This window comes from Saccopteryx bilineata, chromosome 2, assembly GCF_036850765.1.
Source record: "Saccopteryx bilineata isolate mSacBil1 chromosome 2, mSacBil1_pri_phased_curated, whole genome shotgun sequence".
NCBI lineage: Eukaryota > Metazoa > Chordata > Mammalia > Chiroptera > Emballonuridae > Saccopteryx > Saccopteryx bilineata.
The window spans coordinates 66,310,765-66,327,136 of NC_089491.1; the positions used below are offsets into that span (position 1 = coordinate 66,310,765).

At 35.3% G+C, this 16,372-nt stretch overlaps 1 protein-coding gene across 4 annotated transcripts in view; it reads right to left on the minus strand.

Moving 5' to 3' along the window:
* The window catches only part of BRD10 (bromodomain containing 10), a 131,053-nt gene that overhangs the window by 16,966 nt on the left and 97,715 nt on the right, over nt 1–16,372 (minus strand). For all 4 annotated transcript variants that reach the window (XM_066257215.1, XM_066257217.1, XM_066257216.1 and 1 more), the window contains one exon: nt 3,599–3,714. In XM_066257215.1, coding sequence (XP_066113312.1) covers nt 3,599–3,714 — 116 coding nt within the window. The remainder of the gene's footprint in view (nt 1–3,598; nt 3,715–16,372) is intronic.

Genomic DNA, 16,372 nt, shown 5'->3' on the forward strand with positions numbered 1-16,372 from the left:
AAGAAGAAGTAAACTATCATTATTTGCAGATGATATGATACTATATATAGAAAACCCTAAAGTCTCAGTCAAAAAACTACTGGACCTAATAAACGAATTCAGCAAGGTGGTAGGGTATAAAATTAATACACAGAAATCAGAGGCATTTTTATACATAAACAATGAACTGTCAGAAAGAGAAATTAAGGAAACAATCCCCTTCACTATTGCAACAACAACAAAAAATAAAGTACCTAGGAGTAAATTTAACCAAGCAGGTTAAAGACTTGTATTCAGAAAATTATAAAACATTGATAAAAGAAATCAAGAAGACACACACAAGTGGAGGCATATACCGTGCTCATGGTTAGGAAGAATAAACATAATTAAAATGTCTATATTACCCAAAGCAACTTATAAATTCAATGCAATACCAATTAAAATACCAATGACATACTTTAAAGATATAGAACACATATTCCAAAAATTTATATGGAACCAAAAAAGAACACGAATAGCCTCAGCAATCTTGAAAAAGAAGAATAAAGTGGGAGGTAACACACTTCCTGATATCAAGTTATACTACAGGGCATTGTACTCAAAACAGCTTGGTACTGGCATAAGAACAGACATATAGATCAATGGAACAGAACAGAGAACCCAGAAATAAACCCACAGCTTTATGGACAACTGATATTTGACAAAGGAGGTAAGAGCATACAGTGGAGTAAAGACAGTCTCTTTAACAAATGGTGTTGGGAAAACTGGGCAGCTACTTGCAAAAAAATGAAACTAGACCACCAACTTACACCATGCACAAAAATAAACTCAAAATGGATAAAGGACTTAAATGTAAATCATGAAACCATAAGTATCCTAGAAGAAAACTTAGGCCAGTGGTTCTCAGCCTTTCTAATGCCGTGACCCTGCAATACAGTTCCTCATGTTGCGGTGACCCCAAACCAAAAAATAATTTTGGTGGCTACTTCATAACTGTAATTTTGCTACAGTTATGATTCGGAATGTAAATACCTGATATGCATTATGTATTTTCCGATGGCTTTAGGCGACCCTGCCGGAGTCGCGACCCACAGGTTGAGAACCGCTGACTTAGGCAGTAAGCTCACTGACATCTATCACAGCAATATCTTTGCTGAATTATCTCCACAGGCAAATGAAGTAAAAGACAGGATAAACAAATGGGACTGTATCAAACTAAAAAGCTTTTTGCACAGCTAAAGACAATATGAACAGAATAAAAGGACAAACCACACAATGGGAGAACATATTCGACAAAACAGCTGATAAAGGATTAATAACCAAAATTTATAAAGAACTTGTAAAACTCAACACTAGGAAGACAAATTATCCAATCAAAACATGGGCCCAAGAAATGAATAGACACTTCTCCAAAGAGGACATTCAGATGGCCAATAGACAAATGAAAAAATGTTCAACATCACTAATCATTAGAGAAATGCAAATTAAAACCACGAGATATCACCTCACACCAGTCAGAATGGCACTCATCAACAAAACAACACAGAATAAGTGCTGGTGAGGATGTGGAGAAAAGGGAACCCTCCTCTACTGCTGGTGGGAATGCAGACCGGTGCAGCCACTGTGGAAAACAGTATGGAGATTCCTCAAAAAAATTAGAAATGGAATTGCCCTTTGACCCAGCCATCCCACTTATAGGAATATATCCCAAGGACACCATATTACCGACTGAAAAAAAGAAATGCACCCCCATGTTTATGGCAGCATTGTTCACAATAGCGAAGATCTGGAAACAGCCCAAGTGTCCGTCAGTGGATGAGTGGATTAAAAAGCTGTGGTACATATACACAATGGAATACTATGGGGCTCTAAAAAAGAAGAAAATATTACCTTTTGCAACAATATGGAGGGACCTGGAAACTATTATGTTGAGTGAAATAAGCCAGGCAGAGAAAGAAAAATACCATATGACCTCACTCATTTGAGGAATCCAAGGAATAATGAGAATTGAGGAATGGAATTGAGACAGAGGAGGGATCAAAAGGACCAGAGGAAAAGAGGACAGAGGGAAAGGGGATGATAGGAAGGGATAAACCTGAAGGGAAGGGGGGAGGGCGCTGTAGGGAGGTGGGCAGGGAGAGGTTGATGGGAATAGGGGAGAGGGGGGAGGCATTCGGAGTGACCCTAGAATCTATGTAAACACAATTAAAAAAAATCAGCAAAAAAAAAAACTTGAATAGACATTTCTCCAAAGATATACAAATGGCCAATAGGCACATGAAAAGATATTCAACATCATTAATTGTTAGGGAAATTCAAATCAGAAGTATATAACAATATACCACCCACTTCATACTCATTAAGATAGCTACTATAAAAAAATACTAGAAAATAACAAATGTTGGTGAGAATGTGAAGAGACTAAAACTCTTGTGCCCTTGTTGGTGGGAATGTAAAATTGTACAGTCACCAGGGAAAACAATTAAAATTAAAAGAAGAATTAGCTTATGATCTGGCAATCTCATTTCTGGGTATATTCACCAAGAATTGAGAGCAGGGACTTGAGATATTTGTACACATATGTTCATAGCAACAATATTCATAAGAGATAAAAACATGAAAGCCATCTAAGCATCCACTAAGGAAAATGTGGTAAATGCATACAATGAAATATTATTCAGCCTTAAAAAGGGAAGAAAATTCTGGCCCTGGCTGGTTTGCTCAGCGGTAGAGTGTTGGCCTGGCGTGCAGGGGTCCCGGGTTCGATTCCCAGCCAGGGCACACAGGAGAAGTGCCCATCTGCTTCTCCACCCCTCCCCCTCTCCTTCCTCTCTCTCTCTTCCCCTCCCACAGCCGAGGCTCCATTGGAGCAAAGATGGCCCGGGCGCTGGGGATGGCTCCTTGGCCTCTGCTCCAGGCGCTAGAGTGGCTCTGGATGCAATAGAGCGACGCCCCAGAGGGGCAGAACACCACCCCCTGGTGGGCATGCCGGATGGATCCCGGTTGGGCGCATGCGGGAGTCTGTCTGACTGCCTCCCCATTTCCAGCTTCGGAAAAATGAAAAGTAAAAAAAAAAGGAAGAAAATTCTGACATATGCTGCAACGTGGATGAACCTTGAGAACATCATTCTAATTGAAATAAGCCGGTCACAAAAAGACAAACATTGTATATTATATTAGGTACTTAGAGTTGTCAAAATTAGAGAGACAAAATATGGAATGGTGGTTACAGGACCCAGGGGGCAGAGAAAATGTGGGGTTATTTTAACAGGTATAGAGTTTCAGTTTCAGTTCTGAAGATGGATGGTTAACAGTAACCAAACATTCTGAATGTATTTAATACCACTAAACAGCACACTTAAAACTCGTTAAGATGGTAAACTTTGTGCATTTTATCGCAATAAAAAAAGAAGAATGTAAGCCACAGGATAAAGGTTTTATTTTATCAACACTAATTTTTTCAGGGCTTTTGAAGTCCCTTGTACACATGAGGCACTTAAAAATATCTGTTGAATTATAAATCAATAAAAAAACTACCAAATAATTCCAGGACATCTTCCCACAAATCATAAATTATGAGCCCTAAAATAAGTAAAACAAATTATAAAGCTTGTATTACCTGTTTCTTTGAAAAGCTTTCATTAACTTTGGCTCCCATGGCAGCAATTCATTTAAAAGACGTATCAATGTACTATGCAATTCTTTTACAGCTTGCCTCCGATGATACCATCTGCCCTAAAAACACAATTTTAAAAGTAAATCCCTTAGAGATATTCTAAAAGTAAATGTCAAGCTTTATTTTCTGAGTAAAAACCAAAACACTAATACCCATAAAATAAGTATCTCTTCTGTAGAAAATTGCAGAAAGAGGAAAGTATCCTATGGAATAAATCTTATTTGATATATTGTTCATATTTTTCAATACTGAAATGCTACATGGAGTTAATGATTACTGACACTTCTTCATTTGCTAAGCATTATCCAAAATATTTCATTCATATGTAGGGAGATGGGAAGAGTGAAGGAGGGATTGGGTGAGCACGACAGCTCACACATACTCTTAGTTATTATAAAAACCCTTCTGAGGTATGTGCAGTTTAGTCTCACTTAACAAATGATAAAACTTAGGTTCCTAGAGACTAAATAATTTGTTTAAGTCCTATAACTTGAACCCACATCTGCCTGACGCTGAAGTTCTTAAAATTACATCACTATCTCTTAAAAACCATGTCATATAAATTCAACCTGATACAGGTTATAAAAACCTCTAGTAAAGGTACACTTTACCAGAGGGGAATATAAGGTGATGGAAAATGATTTGGCATTAGGTGATGGATATACAACATAACTGACTAATCAAATGATGGAGTGATGTTTGCCTGAAATCTATGAACACTTACTGATCAATGTCACCCTGTTAAAATTAATTTTCTAAAAAATAAAATAAAAAATGATTAAAAACATGATACACTTTACCAGTACCCATTAATTATTCAAACACCACAGAAATAGTAAGTTATAGAAATTATATCTCTAGGTAGACTTCCCCTCCATTCTCTACAATGTTAGTGTACACCTATAAACATCACCACCACCTGGCCCTGGCCATTTGGCTCAGCAGTGGAGCATCGACCAGGCATGTGGAAGTCTCGGGTTCAATTCTGGGTCAGAGCACACAGTAGAAGCAACTATCTGCTTCTCCCTCTCTTCCCTGCAGTACAGCTGGACTGATTCGAGTGTGTTGGCCCCAGTGCTGGGGATGGCTCCATGGAGCCTCCTCCTCAAGAGCTAAAAATATCTTGGTTGCCAGAATCCACCCCGAATGGGCAGAGCATTGGCCACAGACAGGGGTCGCCAGGTGGATCCTGGTGGGGGAGCATGCAAGAGTCTATCTTCCCCCCTCTCACTTAAATTAAAAACAAAACAAAGAAATATCACCACCACCACCATCATCATCATTTTTCTGTTAACATGTTTATTTCCTTTTTTTGGTAGCAGCTTTGCAATATAATTCATATACCATATAGTCCACCTATTTTACTGTTTTTTAATGACAAAAGACACTACTGTATGTTATGGATCACATTTAGCATGCAAAGAATTAGACTTCATCCCATAGCAACTGTTAAGTGAGTCAATTTACACATATGTAGAACATTTAAAACTGCTACTCCCTAGAACAAAACATATTCTAAATCTGCATAAATTTCTCAACTGTGTGTATATATATATATATACACACACACACACACATATATATATATATAAAGCCTTCAAGTTTTCAGTCATGAAAATTTTAGTTGCGTATAAACCTAAGTGATTAATAGTTCCTATTCCCAAAAATTTTTGTTTTAAACTAAGAGAATGTTTATACATATAAAAATAACTACATTTCTACCTCAGATTTTTGTTTTTATCTTAGAAGGAAAATTGTTTATTAAAAGAGCAGAAAGATGTAGGTCTTTGTGCATGTGTGCATGAAGAATATAGAACCGGTCGTGGCTGGTTGGCTCAGTGGTATAGCATTAGCCTGGCATGTGGATATCCCAGGTTTGATTCCCGGTCAGGTCACACAGGAGAAGCGACCACCTGCTTTTCCATCCCTCTCACTCCCCTTTCTCTTTCTCTCTCTCTCCGCCTCCGGAAGCCATGGCTAGGTTGGAGCAAGTTGGCCCATGGCACTGAGGATGGCTCCAAGGCCTCTCCTCAGGTGCTAAAATAAATAGTTCAGTTGCTGAGCAACAGAACAAAGGCCCCAGATGGCCAGAGTATCACCCCCTAGTAGGTTTGCCAGGTGGATCCCAGTCTGGGCACATGTGGGAGTCTGCCTTAAGGAAGAAAAAAAAAGAATATAGAACCTAGGCTCACTAATTTTTGTGCCTTCTTAGTGGCATGACAAATAATAGCAATGTGAAAAAAATTTCAAAAAAATATTTAATTTCATATAATATACTAACATAGACATATTTTCTCTCTCGTCAAATGCTTTCTAAAAGAACCCAACTTACCAATGAATTATACCTCAAAAGTTAATTTTTTCCCAAAGGAATGTTATAAATTAGTATTAAGTATTTATTCTAGCCCATGAAAACAAAACTTAAATGATAAGTGATAAAACTGAACAAGAAATAACTTTCATCTAGGAAAAGCTAACTGAGGAAGATGAAAAGACAGATGATAGCTGCCCTAAATCCTTTATGGAATGAGATAGGATTTTATCTCAATAAAAAATAGAAAATAAAAAGGATAAAATAGAAAATAGGAAGGTTAAGATTTTACCCCTTTAACAGAGCATCTTAACAATGTTATTTTTCTACTTCTTAACTACCTATGGCTCAAAAATAAAATGGTGAGAGTAGAAGTAAACTTTTCCTAGGTTAAAGAGAGTAAAAAGAGGAAAAAAAAAAACCGACAGTGGGGAGAACAGCTTATCTGTGATATAATTGGACATGTGTTAAAAGACCAGAGAGCACAAAATATGCTGAATTCATTTTAACTGGGGTCACATGGGGAAGAACAGAAAACGCAGAATTAACTTGAGCAGTATGGTTGCTCTCTAGATTAGTATGGTGGTGACGGGATGGGATAGGGAATGCAGAAGGATTACCAGTATTATGGGACTCTAGGACTAAGTAGGTAAGGCATAAGAAGCGGACACTGTGTAGCTGGATGTCATTATTTCAAGACACTTGTTAGCTGTGTTTATGTCTCTACTAAATTACAATATTAATTTTTATAGAAAAGAATTTTTAAAATATTAGGAAGATTTTACCTTTTAGTTTTAGTTTGGTTATTAATTAATCCAAAACCCAGAAAATAAACTACTGAAGTAGCTGACTATAATATAGGAAAGGGATCATAAATATTATTCAGAGAATAGATTTCTAACTTCCATATAATTGTGTTATCCACTGACTTGTTTGAGAATGTGTGTGTGTGTGTGTATGAATATATATATATATATTAAGCCTTCTTCCCTTTCTTTATATTGCATATTAACAACTTTGGATAGTGAGAACATTGTATTTCATTTACATTTAAAAATGCATTCTTATTCAATCTATATTTTGGAAACAAACAAAAAGTCTATTATTTACATACATAAATTATAGAAAGACTGATAAAATGTTTTGACTAGAAGATACACATAAAGAATACAACGACCTTGCCGAAAGGCATTCCTATACCTTGCCAGGGGTTATGAGTGTCCATAGCTTTTAGGGTTATCAAAAAGGAGCATAGGTTTTAGAATCACTGCTCTGGGACTGGTATCTTGAGTTAAGGTGCTTTAACTACTTTATAGGTAAAAGAGAAATTCAGACTACTTGTTTCATTTATCATCTTCTTTGGTCAGTACAACTCAAATTAAATTAAAACAGTATGTCCTTTTCTACCAACTGATAATCTCTGAATGTCACAGTATACAATGGAACCAATGTAATGAGAGAAAAAGTTCTGAAATTTTAAAAGTCAATCAGAAATGGTAACATGTACCATAACTTGGGTCTAATAAAAGTCAAACAGGTATTTCCTGAACTTTAAGTCAGGTCATTAAACATTCACAATAGCTTTTCTGACTGATCAACTTGATTTACATATGCAGATAATAGAAAAATTCAGAACAATTATCATATTTCTTCTAGGATAAAATTATTTAAATTAAAAGGGAACTCAGAGGACATAATTTTATAGAAGAAAACTAGCTAAAGTAACACACAGGGAAGTTCTTGTAGATAGCAGTAGACTTTAGAACAGAATTCTAGGTCTCTGAATATTGAAATCCCTTCTCCTGCCACTAAACAATGATACCTCCCTTGGCCTATACACAGAGAATTCCTAAAGAAGAAAGAGACTGCATCACGTAAGTACCTATATTTACATGTAGATATCTCGGTAATGCAAAAATTAACATCTCAAATTTATTTTAATTACAAGAGTACTTAAAATTATTGTGATCTAAAGTTTAAAAGTGAATTAACAAATAAGGAAAACAGAAAGTACCCCTGTTTTCAAACACTTGAGAGAGAATACAGCTGTAAACAAAAATTAGAAGGCTCTTACAATCTTTATCTGCATTAATCAATACAGAATCAAAGATAAAGATGGTGCACAGAAGGATTAAAGGTCACTTGTAAAACAGTGCTATAACTGTTTCTCTAATAAAATTATATATAAAAGCTTTACATACATAAATTTGGCCCTAACTTTTCTTTATAAACAGGTATATGAATATGAGGATAAATGAATTGTTCTCAAATCAGAATTCTCACTATTTTCAGAGATAAAAAATATTTTCTACGTTTATTCCAATGCATTATGTGAACTTAATAATTCAAACATTTGCTAAAAGTCATTTTAAAAAAAAGAGTAATATTTTTATTTTATAAATTTATTATATACTTTAACATAAAATAGAGTATGAATTTCAAGCATTCACCACAGAATCAAAGGTATACAATATGGACTAAATTTGAAGTTTACCTTTCAATGCTTTCTCATCCAATGTCCATAGCAGCTGCAGATTGCCAGCTCCCTTTCTATAAGATGTCCCAACTGTCAAACAGTACAGGTTTTATAACCTCATAGGGATTACTACAAAAAGTTACAAGGTAAGTCTTTCATTATATTATGCAGTTTTATAAGTCTTGAATGTGACAGATTAATAACCTAAGGACCTATGGGAAAAGAAATTTTAAAAAACTTACAAAACTACACAATATTGTGAAATGAAAAGCTGTCTATGTGTGAAACGAGTGGGGAGGGAAATTTACCTTACAACTAAAGAACAATCCCATTCTCTTGCAGTAATCTGGGATGAGTACTAATAACACCAGCATAACGCTGGCTGGGTGATACAAAGATAGGGAGTTGGCAATCTACTGATATTGAGGACATTGGATACCTAAAAAGAAATACAGAGAAAAACAAATAAATTCCAGATTTATTAAATGTCTCACCACCAATGGACATATTTTGCATATTTTAATAAACTTAGATGATTTAAATAAATTTAGATAAAAGTAACTTGTTTAAACAATCCTGTTGTTTATACAGATTTTCTTGTAACATAGCTAAACAAAGTAAATATTAACAGTTATATGAAGGAAAAATTATACAAAGAAATTTTTTTTAATTGAGAGGGCATTATTGTGGAAGTGAAAAAATAGTTTTATTAAAATGAACAGTACAAAATTATAATGGGTATAATAAAAGTATAGCAAAATGCTACTTTTCTCTATGCTTTTACTTATAAATATGTTGTGAGAGCACAGAAACATGGATCGTATTTTTTGTTACAGGCGTGGTTCCTAGGAATTCCAGATATAAATACCATCGTAAAAAAGAAATTACATAACAATATATTATGCTTTTCAAATAAAATGCAAACAACTTTTAGAAAAGCCAAATGGATCCATACATAAAGATGTCTCATTTAAAATCACTAGCAATATCCAAAAAAGTTGGAAATAATTTAAATTCAATTGTGTAATAACAGCACAAATAAAATTAACTTTAGTGAAGTATTTTAATAAACTAATCATTTGACATTTTCCTAGTCTAAGTAATATTAAATGAAAAGGTAACAGCATTTACTTTTTTCTAATTGCTTACTTAAAGAAACTACTACCATATTCACATATTCCTGCATATTTACATTTTAGGGGGTAAAGTCTCCTGAAAAAGTGCTAGTTTGACAGTTTGCATATTAATATGGGAAAAGTTCAGGACCATTTTAACACTGCCAGAAGTTCTAATATAAACTTATCATATGCTAGTATTCTGTCTTGAGGTACTCACACATTTTCACTTCAGACTAATTTAATAGAAAAGGAAAGTATTTGTACTTTATTTTAAAGGCATCCCACACTGAACAACATACACAAAATTTCCATTATAATTCTATATTAGCACTTAACTAGAAAGCATGCAAATTTCAGTGTCATTTGGCTTTTTAGAGAAAAGGATGACATATCACATTCTTAGTGAGGCAGTTACTAATATTGGGAAAGAAAATCTAACAATATCTATGTAACTGACATCTACCATTTTCATTTACAAAGAAGAAATAATCCTGGACTGGAAAATAACCACTAAGGTTGAGTATCTGAATTAGATCATTTTCAGTAAGTTGGTGGGCAAACAAGTCGATAAAATTTTATCAACTCTATACCTGGTACCAGAAAGGTGGGTTCTACAATTCACTGTACAATCTGAATCACTAAGTAATGCTACTTTTGGTATCATCAGAGCATAAAGTTCTAAGTAAGTGAAATTAAGAATTGGAATATCTTTAAAAGCACGGACAATATCCTACTTATTTTTACTTTCTCAGGCTCTATCACAATGCCTACCATAGAGTAGGCCACAGGAAGTATTCTAACTAAATAGGTAAATGTTAGTTAACTGAAGTTTTCTCCTTAGGTGCAAATTTTTTTTTTTTTAATTGACAGAAATGTTGCTAAGTCTTCCAGACTTCCTGAACACAAAGTGAATATAATTTTACTCTTGATGACTTGGGTCATCATTATGAACAAAATTACTGTGTTGTATTTTAATACAGTGATTCTTAAGCACTGTTCAGGTTTCTAGGGCTATAACCTATATTGTTATATTAAATGATTATTGACTATTAATGCATTTGGACTCATAAAATATACTTTGTAGGTTGTTTTCAATTGTCTGTCAGTGTTGCACACTCAATCTGCTTCAAACTGCTCTTGTTCTAATTAAGTGTGTACTACTTGTGAGAATCACATCTAAACCAAAAGAAACTCATTCTAAATAAGGCCTTTTTTTATTTTAAAGTACTGGGGTATATACATGTAAACTCTGCCCTCTATCTAGGCTCCATTTTACTTTCTGCCTGATTCTGAATTAATTTTCCTTCAATATATAAGGTACCACTTTTTTCCTTTTTTCTACAGAGTTTAGTAAAAATCATAGGAAAGTTTTATTGTTCAGTCCTCTGTTTTCTGATAATATTCTTTCCCAATTCACCAAAGACAGTGAACTATATTCTACCTTTAAATTTTAGGGTCTTTCAAAATATTTTGATATCTTCTATAATATAAAAAAAGCAGAATAATGAAGCTCAGTCTTGGCTGTAAGTGCCTCAGAGATTTATTTTTCAGAATTCCTGTCAGTGGAAGATGGTAAAATAACTATTAAATAAAAGATAATACAAATTTACTTGGGGCTTTGAAAAAATTTGATATTTAAAATGTTATTTATATTTGAATAAGTGTGTGTGATATGTAATTCAAAAAAGTTTAAGGCAAATTATAAAAGCCACACTATGAAACTCTAACTATAGAAGGTTATCACCTAGTTTAACTCTATCTTGAAGCTCACTCCATTCTGGGAATATACCGCATTAATTCTCTGCTTAATGTAAAAATACCAAACAACCTTTTTCCCTTTTAAGTGGAACTTTCTTTGAAAGAAAAGAGGTTTTCAAATATTGTTTTTATAGAAGTTTCCCTGATGGGATTCAAACCATGCCAAACTGCAGTAAGCAGAAACAGGGAACATTATTAATAAGGGTTAAAATCCAGTTCTTAGTTGAGCAGAGTCATGATTAAATGTCAAAAAGTACCCAAAAGCAAGATTTACCATGGATAAATGAAAATGCATTCTCAGACAATTAAGTGACTATAGTCAACTGAAGCTTTATCCTACCAGCCATGAATTGTTCTGGTTCACATCCTGTTCTCTAACTTTATCTGCTCACTATTATTTTGAACATGTCAGTTAATGGTTGACTCTTCATAAAGTCCACATTATCTGTACTTCTACCTTACTCCCAAACAACATAGATACATGTAATTAATGAAAGTGAGCAAGTGTCTAGAGTGCATGGTGACTTCTGAATAAACACAGCTTGAAAATAAAAGATTAAATCTTTTATTAAAAAAAAAAACAAAATTGGAGGTAGTCCAACCCGATTAAAATTAATAATTTATCCCAGACTTGGAGACAGAATCTTAAGCTCTATAAGCGAATTCCTTCAGGATAAGTACTTCATTTCAATCTCTAGATCCCTATCACATTCCTGGTAGAATGTGTAACACAGAGAAGGCATTAAGGAAATATTTTCCTAAAGAATAAGACTAGAGTCGGTAACTAAGATAGGTAAAAAAACTTATTTTATCTGTGGCAGGGTTTCCAAAAGGTCATTTAATTTTGTAAAAGCTTTAAATATGACCATTTAAACACAAAGTAATCCCACCCAACACAGCTGAGACAGTTTTTAGTTTTGTTAAGCATTAAATAGTTTACCAGAAAATCTAGAAAAAGAGAACAATACACATAATGATGCAATTGTCAAAACTTAAAAATACTAATTTAAAGGACAATTTTGAGATTATTGCAACCATATCTAAAACTAAAGCCACTAAATCAAGTTAATTAAGGCATATTCAGGACTCTAAATATACCTATAGTTCCTTACACACTCTAACAAAATAAATTTTGTACTCTAAACAGCTAACTATAAATAATTTTTATTTACAAAAATAAAATGATGTCTCACTATGAACAAATGGGGTATAGAATGAAGAGGGGAAAATCCCATAATCCTTCACTATAATAGAGGAAAATTTCTTTATTACAAGTTTTAGAAAATAAGATTAATGTATAATTTCTTTGCCTTACATACAATTATGTTTTTTGAGTCCAAATAAATTCATATAAGTGAAATTTTATGCATAATTTGACTGCATTTTTCCATTTACCTGTGTATCTCATTCCTTACTATCTCTTCATTTTTAAAAAAATATATTACTTCATCTTTCTAAAAATGAATAAAGTATTTACTTCTATAACCATGTTATTTGTAACTTCATTTCCTAACAAACGTAAAAGGTAAATGATGAAAAAATGTAAATGAGGCCATAAATCATAATGGATTGAAGACAGCTGAGATGGATCTGAAGCTAAGATCAAGAACTATCTGATAAAATCATAAAGGGTAAAGGTTAATACTGACATTCACAAGTTCTATCAAATATAGGCCTGAATTAGGTGTATATGATGAAATGAAATATTCTCATTTATGGGATCTGATATATGACTTCATTGAGTTCTACAAATTTTCAAACATCAACATAATAAATTGGCAATAGCAGCAGACAAAATAAGAGACTAGGGACCTCAGCAAATATGGCCTTACACCAGGTTTTGCAATCACCACACAACTGATATTTGAAGCTGGATAATTCTTTGTCATGGGGGGCTATCATGTGCATTATAGGACCATTTTAATGTAATATATTTTTAGCAGCAGCACCAGCCTCTATTCATTTAGTGCCTGTACCATCTTTTCAACTATGACAACCAAAAGGTCTTGGGGGTTCAAAATTATCCTCAATTGATAACCACTGACTTACAAAGAACCCTGTGACCAAAAAATGGGGTATCACCATATCTGATATCAGCTTCTGATTTCTCTAAATGTTTGGTCTAGCTGATGTACAGACTTTGGTTAGGCAGGAGAAATAATATTATTAAATTATGAATTTAAACTATTGTATCTTAAGAACACCAGGAAGATTAATTTCATTCATTACTTAAAATTCCTTTCCAATTCCTTTTTTTTTTTTTTTTTTTTTTGTATTTTTCTGAAGCTGGAAACGGGGAGAGACAGTCAGACAGACTCCCACATGCGCCCGACTGGGATCCACCCGGCACGCCCACCAGGGGCGATGCTCTGCCCACCAGGGGGCGATGCTCTACCCCTCCGGGGCGTCGCTCTGCTGCAACCAGAGCCACTCTAGCGCCTGGGGCAGAGGCCAAGGAGCTATCCCCAGCGCCCGGGCCATCTTTGCTCCAATGGAGCCTTGGCTGCGGGAGGGGAGGAGAGAGACAGAGAGGAAGGAGGGGGGGGGGTGGAGAAGCAAATGGGCGCTTCTCCTATGTGCCCTGGCCGGGAATCGAACCCGGGTCCCCCGCACGCCAGGCTGACGCTCTACTGCTGAGCCAACCAGCCAGGGCCTCCAATTCTTCTTAGCACATCTTTTGACATATAGTAACCATTACACACATTCTTTTGTATGTCTTTAAGAATTAATCATTTCACAAGAATTTTCATGTAGTAACAATGAGCTTAAATATTTTACTAGCTATTTAATATGATATACCACGATGTTAATATTACTGTTTGGTTAGTCATCTCCCTACTGTTGAATATAGGAGCTTTTTTCGAAATTTCCATAATTAAAGGGAGTCTGTGTAACAGACCACTGTGTAAATTACTGGGGGGAGAGGGTAAACAGGGATAATAAGTGTTAAATCTCAAATAGAATTACAGGATTAAACAACAATTTTATAGCTTTTCTTTACACTGATTACAATATTTAGAAATATTTAAAGTCTATCTTAAATCCTGCTCAGTGCTGAAGTGCTTAATTGCTAAAAGATGTATCAGGAAAGATATGGTCTTAATATTTTAATTTTAGTTTATAAGACTATCATTTGTCATAATATAATCCAAACAAGGTTTCTTTCTTATAAATAACACCCTTCTTATTTTTTAGCCACATACATCTTTTCTTATTAAAATAAGATGGAAAACTGCCCTGACTAGATACCTTGGTTGGTTTGGAGCATTGTCTCAAAGTGCAGATGTTGCCAGGTTAGATCCCCAGTCAGGGCACATATAGGAATGGCTTTATGATCCTGTTTGTCTCTCTCTCCTTGCCTTTTTTATTAAAAAAATGATGGAAACCTCTTTGAAAATATAAAGTATGATATAAAACATAAGGAAATAAAGCCAATATGAGAAAAAAGGGGTCACATGAAAAACTCAGAAATATAACCACTCTGTGAAAGCCTGGCAAAATCTTACAATTTTGATTATTTAAAAAGCAATAATGTCTAGTAAATTTCAAATACAATAGGATCAGAAAGATTTATTAATACCTTTGCTCTATCTTTCTGTAAAACTAATAAATTTCCTAGATAGGGATATTTTCCAAATAAAAAAATATAAATTCTATCTCTTGACTAAAACCACAAAAATAACAGTAAAATGTTATAATTTCTCTTTTGGCCCACTAAAGAATCCTACTGTCTAAATAACAATGGAAAAGAAAAAAAAAATGACTTTGTCCAACTATATACCTCTATTTAACTCAACCAGTTTTTCAGTTTAAACAAATCTCAGGTATAATTACGTATAGCATCGTAGGATCTACAGGATATTGAATCTTTTTCTACAAAGCCCCTAGACAAAGTAATGAGATCAAGTGAACTAAAGCAAACTCAAGAAATTTAAAGCATTGCTCTCTCCTCACATTATTAACCATCAATAACACTAGTTGTTTTTCAACAAAGAGTAGGATCAGTCTAGATTTTAAAAAACTGTACATCTTCCAATACAATGAATAGCTCAATGGCAAAGCCTCTATGTGATTAAGAAAGTTTTTTAATGGAATGCTGAGCTAGGTGAGGAAATGAGATAATTCTTCCTTGTTGCTTTGTTAGGAAAAACTATCTGGAAAGACCCTGCAGAGAAGCTCCCTAATGGAGACAGGTGTTTTTATGAATCCATGTTAAATCCTCTCTCACATATATAATTATTTTATTTTATTTTTTTGCATTTTTCCAAAGTTAGAAGTGGGAACGCAGTCAGACTCCCACATGCACCTGACCAAGATCCACCTAGCATGCCTATCAGGGGGCGATGCTCTGCCCATCTGGATCATTGCTCTGTTGAGGCAGGAGCCATTGTAGTGCCTGAGGCGAAGGCCATGGAGCCATCCTCAGCGCCTGGGCCAACTATGCTCCAATGGAGCCTTGGCTGCGGGAGAGGAATAAAGAGATAGTGGGGAAGGAGGGGGGCAGGATGGAGAAGCAGATGGGCACTTCTTTTTTTTTTTTTGTATTTTTCTGAGGCTGGAGACGGGGAGAGACAGTCAGACAGACTCCCGCATGCGCCCGACCGGGATCCACCCGGCACGCCCACCAGGGGCGACGCTCTGCTGCGACCAGAGCCACTCTAGCGCCTGGGGCAGAGGCCAAGGAGCCATCCCCAGCGCCCGGGCCATCTTTGCTCCAATGGAGCCTTGGCTGCGGGAGGGGAAGAGAGAGACAGAGAGGAAGGGGGGTGGAGAAGCAAATGGGCGCTTCTCCTATGTGCCCTGGTCGGGAATCGAACCCGGGTACCCCGCACCCCAGGCCGACGCTCTACCGCTGAGCCAACCGGCCAGGGCCAAGATGGGCACTTCTTTTGTGTGCCCTGGCCAGGAATCAAACCCGGGACTTCTACACGCTGGGCTGACGCTCTACTGCTGAGCCAACTGGCCAGAGCTCACATATATAATTTCTATCTTTAACAATGGCATTTATGACAACTAAATGTTTATATAGAACATACCCTCTTTGTTACTGAAGC